This window comes from Monodelphis domestica, chromosome 1, assembly GCF_027887165.1.
Source record: "Monodelphis domestica isolate mMonDom1 chromosome 1, mMonDom1.pri, whole genome shotgun sequence".
NCBI lineage: Eukaryota > Metazoa > Chordata > Mammalia > Didelphimorphia > Didelphidae > Monodelphis > Monodelphis domestica.
Window position 1 is genome coordinate 231,839,214 of NC_077227.1, and position 6,000 is coordinate 231,845,213.

Here is a 6,000-nt window from a genome sequence, read left to right on the forward strand (position 1 = left end):
AGTAGATTTGTACTTTACCAATAAAGCAATAGTGCTCAGAACTGTATGCCTCAGTTTACCTTGTTTTAATTGTGACAAGGTCAAACCCCCTCATTTTACATATGGGAAAACTGAGCCACAAAGAGTTTAAGTATCTTGTCCAGGGTCATATAGTGTCTGAGGTAGGATTTGAAACTGATTCCTTTTGCAGTGGCATTGTAAAGTTCATCATTCATTTGCTCCTCTCATTGTCTTAATCATGTATCTTGAGTGGTCTAGTGGTAGCCATAGTCCCCTATGCATCTACACATGCTTTTCCCTTCCACCATATTGGGACAAGGACACAGAAGCAAATGGGCTCTCAGGGGCACATAGTTCTATATACCACATCAGAGGCTACAAAGGGCTTTCCTCATGACCACTCAGGAGTGCAGGGGTTATTATTGCTTATTTTATTGATGAAGAAACTGAGGCACAAAGAGTTTAAATAACTTGTCCAGGGTAACAAGGTTTTTAAAAAAAAAACCTTTGCCCTCCATCTTGGAATCAACACTGTATATTGGTTCCAAGGCAGAAGAGCAGAAAGGGCTGGGCATTGGGGGTTAAGTGAATTGCCCAGAGTCACACAGCTAGGATGTGACTGAGGCTATATTTGAACCCAAGACTTCCCATCTCTGAGTCTGGCTCTCAATCAACTGAGACACCTAGCTGACCCCCATAGTAATTGTTAAAGCCAAGACTCAAATCCAGGTCTTCTGGCTCCACAATCAAAGCTGTTTTCATTGTATCTTACTGCATTAAGTCATATTTCCATAAACTGGCTACATGAAACAAACTCAAAAAGCCTTTAAAAAAACATACCTGTAATAGATACACAAACTTCAAGGAAAATCTATTGATTATATAGAATAGAAAACACGAGAAGGGTTTAGTTGAATAATGATGATGATGATTGATGATTATAGCACTCTGTGGTTTGCAAGTAAGATTTGGCTTGAAATTCTTAAAACTGTCATCTGGAAAAACTCCTAAGAAAGAAGATATAGATGGGAGGTGAGAAGGATATTGACCAGATATAAAACATTCCCTTCCCAACTGGCTAAACTAAAGATGAGGTTACTGGACAGCCCTCATTCTGCCAAAGGGCTTCTTGGTTGGAAGTTCAGACCTCATTCCCCAAAAGCTAGAGCTGCTTCTTAGCCTAAGTCCTCACTCATGGCACAGGGGAGGGTGGTGCCAACCCTGAGATTAAAGGTAAGGAAGAAAAGAGATATTAATAAAACATTTTCATGGTCAAATGATGAAATTGTGTTGTGAAAATATTGGAGAGTTAAGACCAGGACATAATTTGGTCTCCATTATATTAATATTCATTGAATTGGTTTTCAATTTATAACAATGTCAAGATTCCTAGAAAATATGCTACATTTTGTCCTGGAAATCTTCCAAGAAGGACAACACATAGGGCAGACAACCTCTCTTGAATGGATCAGAAACTCCTTCCCACCTATTTCCTCCCGGTTTCCTCTTCCAGATTAAGCCCTGTATTCTTGTTCTTCAGCTTTCAGCCCATTCACTGCTTACATGAATATGATGTCTATTACCTCAAAAAGTTAATGTTTCATTGCTTATTTTATATTATCAACCAGTTATTCCTACTTTTTGGATTTGAACATTAATAAAGTTTATACAACTTCCTTTTCCTCTTCCTCCCCAAAAATCAGTGTCTTGAAATACTTGTAGAGTTCCAACTTATTTAAGATGCAGTCATGTCCACTAAAATGCAGAATTTCAGAACTGGAAGGAAGCATGGGAGTTATTGAGTCCAACCTCAACCTAAGCAAAAAACTCGTCTATCCCCAACAAGTGGCCCTCTGGTCTGTACTTGAAGACTTTCATAGACAGACCAATGAAGACAAAGTCAGGAGGCCTGAGTTCAGATTTGACCTCAGACTCTTACTAGCCATATGACCCTGGGCAAATCACTTAAGCTATAAATACTTCTGTTTCCTTGTCTGGAAAATGGGGATGACAATAATAACACTGACCTTCCAAGATTACTGTAAGGATCAAATGAGATAGTATTTGTAAAGCTTTTAAATGCAGTGTAAAACCTAGCTTCCATTATCTCCAAAGGCCTCTAGCATCAGTTTAGTAGACAGCTCCAATTGTTTTAAAAAAGGAAAAAAAGTCTGAACCTGAAATTTGCCCTTTTTCTTTCAGCTCATTGTTTAATGTCTCTTCCTCATGACAGCTTTTCAGTCATTCAAAGATCCTGGCTGTGTATCTTCCTTTCTTCCCTAACAATTTTTCTCTTTTCCAAGCAAAATTCTTAGTTCCTTCCCAACCCATCTTCCTATGGCATGGCTTCAATTTCCCTCACCATCCTAGTCACCTTCTTCTACATGAGCTCCAATTGGTCAACATACCTTTCAACCACAATGCCCCATCCAACCACTTTGTAGAGAAAAAACCAGCTGTAACACTCATTGTATAATATAGATATTGACTCCATCCTCACATTCCAGCAGCATAAATTATTTCCATTACATTTTACAATTTTAAAAATGCTTAAAATGGGATCATATCCCTCAAATGACACACAACAAAGCCAGGGACAAAAAGGCAAATCCTAGGAACAGGAGAAAAGCCTGAATGATTCTCTTATCAATACCGATAATAATTATGACACACAGGTATACAATCTTTAAAGATTTCAAAGCATTTCACATGCATTATTACATCACTCAGTCCTTACAACTTAGCACTGTAGGATAGTGAGTACAAGTATTATCCATTCCCCCTTTTAAAGAAAAGGAAATTGAGGCTCAAAGCAGTGAGATGACTTACACAGCAGGTAAATAGTCACACATAACGCAAACCCAGGTGTTCTGGTTCCTAGTCCAGTGCTCCTTTTATTATACCAAAGCACTACTATATCAGTCTACCTTCTAGAACTGTTAGGATGATCAAAAGAGATGATACACCTGCAAATCATCAGTCATCTTGCATACTCCCTTGAAAATTGTCATCCTTCTTCTCTGAACCTCTGGGAACTAGCATAGTTCTGGACACAGAACAAGTGCTAAATACATTTCTACTGATTAATCAATAAGTGAACAAAATAAGGTAAATATGAGTTTTCCCCTTCAGCTTGGCCTGTCTTGTCGGCAAGCCACTGGTCTGAGGAAAAGAAAACAAAGACACATCATTCCATACTGGCCCCGCATGAATTTACTTACCTATGGTGGACACCACAGTGCCTACAAAATAGAAAGCACCAGTAAAGTCCCACCGAGGCCGGCTGTCACCGATTCGGATTCCAGCAGCTGTGGCCTCCTCATATTCCCGGAGAAAACCTCGAATCTCATCCAGGCTCAGATTATGGTTGAGGCTAAAGTTTAGTAACTTCTCCTCCCACTGCTCCTTTGCCCTGCACTCCTGAGCTCTCTCAATTGCTGAGAAGACAGCTGCCCCACACACCATGTACAGGACAATCAAGGCAGCCAGGAGCAAGAACCTGGCATTGTCTTGGTTCAGGTGCCCAGCACTCCAACAGCAGCAGCACCCTTGACATCCCATGGCTGGCAAGGTCCCTAAGGAAATGATGTCCAACCTGGTCCTCTCCAACCCACTGTGGTATCAGGAAGGGGCTGGGGAGGGAGATAACTGGCACAGAAAGGATGGGCAGCCAAATGATTGGAAAGGATTTGTTTTTATAGTGTGAGATGATGGGACCCCTTACAATGATCTTGGTCACAACGGGGATTCCTGGCACTACCCATAGTAGTCACTTTCAAAGAAATATGGGGGGTTTCCCTCAGATCGGTGGCTTAGTTCTACAGTTTGAGGGTGCCTTTGTATCTTAGGGGAAAAGACAGCGGTAGTCCTGACCTTCTTCTTACCCCACCAGATGTCTTCCAAAGACCTACATGCTGCATGCAGTTCTTGGCTATTTATTGCCTCCTCCCCAAGCTGGTTTGTTCCTTGCTGCCCAGTTTCAGATCCTCCTTCTCTCTCCTCCCCAGTTTCACTGTTCTCAATATTTTTGGTTCTTAGTGACAAGGGCTAGGGAGGAGATTCTTGTTTCCGAGTGGACAAAGAGAAACCTCAACCCTCTTGAATCTCCAAAAGTCTCATCCTCCGCAGGCTAAAGTTTAGGCTCACTCTTTCCTCCCAGACTTGAAATTCTTACCCAGCAGTATCTTCTGTATAATAACTGGTTGGTCTGGGCTCTAAACTCCCTTCCAGCATTTATGACTCCAGTTTCTGATGTTCCTTGCATAGGATCTCAATGGATTCAACCATTCTTTCAGCACCACAGAATCCCAATTGACTTTTTCTTCGCTCAGTTCTCAGATTTGTGGAACTCTCTGCACCAGTAGAAATAATGGACTGGAGCTATCCGATCTCTCTTCCATGGCCCAGAGACTCGAGGGGCTTCTGCTGAGGTCCCCGAAGGTAGACAACAGGGGAGAAAAATAAATAAATCCTAGTTTAGTGCCCGGTGATCCACCACCGACAGCGAAAAGCAGAGACTAGGAACCTGGAGGAGGTCTAGAACTAGAAAATATTTTCACCTAATACCCAAAAGCCAAATAAGCAGGATGGGGGTGGTGGGGGGTGGGGAGGAAAATAAAAAAAGAATTGGGGTGAGAAAGATCTCTTATGAAAAAGCCTATGGGAGACGATCTTATATCCTGCTTTTTCATTCAATCCAGGGAGCCAGTGAAAAAGTCGCGACCCCCCAGTCCTCGGTTATTCTCTTACCTCCTCTCAAGGCTGGGGAGCTCTCTAACAAGGTTAATAAAGCATCCCGGCAGGGCGAATCAAAGCTCCATTACTGTCCAGAGGGAGAACCTGAGCGAATCCCAGACCCTCCTCTATTTTATCGTGATCTGCACTAGCTTTAAGTTTTTCTTCAGTCATGCTTTATCTTTTTCCTACACCTAGAGAAGAAGACTGGAGAAAGGTCTTCCACAGGGCCTGCCCCCTTCCAACCTCTCTGGGGTTACCGCGGAGTCCCTGTTTTGTCCTCACCTACCACAGTGCTCCGGGCTTCTTTCTCCGGTCCCTGGGTGCACTCCAAGCGGCTGGAAGAAGCAGCTGAGCCGCGGATCTTCCTCTCTTCCGAGGCCGCCCCGTCGGGGACTGATCCCTCTAGGCTGCCCAGACTCCCCCACCTCCAGATCCTTGCCAAGAACCCCCTTGGCTCAGTTACCGAGCAGCAGATCCCACCTTCTCCCTTCTGCAACTCCTCCTCTGCCCACGCGCATTGAAATGCAACAGGTGGAGACCGGTGGCCCGCAAGTCCCCCTAGTCCCGCCGTGGGAGGAGGCTGCTGAGACCCCGCCCCGTCCAGCTGGTCCTCTTCCCCCGGTTCACCTCCAGCGCCTTTGCCTGTCCTCCCTCACTCCTCTCTAGACCCCTTGTCTCCAAGCTGCACCGCTATGAAGGAGAAAGATAAAGGGGGAGAAAGAGCCCGTTGCTCAGTCCGGGGATGACTGTGAGTCGGACTAGGCGCGCACAGGTGCCTGGTAGGTTTGCAGATGCCGGGGACCTGGCCAGCTATTCCCACACAGATGGGGTAGGTAGCGGTGAGTGTGATGGGAATAACCCATCTGGATATGGCTCCTCAAGGCCGGGAGAGGGCGCCCAGTCCCCTACAGACCTGCCTTTCCTGGCTTCTCCCCGCCCCCCAATATGGAAAGGACCTTAGAAATAAACTTAACGGAAGAAGAAAACGGAGGCCAGAGAGGGGGAAATGACTCACAAAAAGTCTTACACTTGGTTTAAGTGTCTGCACTTGGAAAGCTAGAGGAAGCCTGGTGGTGCGGTGGCTTGAGCGCTGGACCCGAAATCAGGAAGCCCTGACTTCAAACGCTCACTTGGACACTTACTAAGCTGTGTGACCCCATGGAAGTCACTTCACCTCTGTCTACTTCAGTTTACCCGTCTGTAAAATGGGGATAATAATAGGACCTCAAAAATAGAAGAAGAAGAATAGAATTCTCAGTGTAG

General features: G+C 44.5%; 1 protein-coding gene across 4 annotated transcripts in view; it reads right to left on the reverse strand.

Moving 5' to 3' along the window:
- KCNK13 (potassium two pore domain channel subfamily K member 13) overlaps positions 1–5,594 on the reverse strand; it is a 235,201-nt gene extending 229,607 nt beyond the window's left edge. The window contains exons 1-2 of one of the 4 annotated variants that reach the window (XM_007472630.3): positions 5,024–5,594; positions 3,222–4,422 (exon numbers count right to left, since the gene is read on the reverse strand). In XM_007472630.3, coding sequence (XP_007472692.1) covers positions 3,222–3,561 — 340 coding nt within the window. In that variant the 5' untranslated portion in view covers positions 3,562–4,422; positions 5,024–5,594. Of the gene's footprint in view, positions 1–3,221; positions 4,426–5,019 lie in introns of all 4 variants that reach the window. The other 3 variants (XM_007472629.3, XM_001371912.4, XM_007472628.3) reach the window with 3 other exon arrangements.
- Between the last annotated feature and the right edge of the window lie 406 nt (positions 5,595–6,000).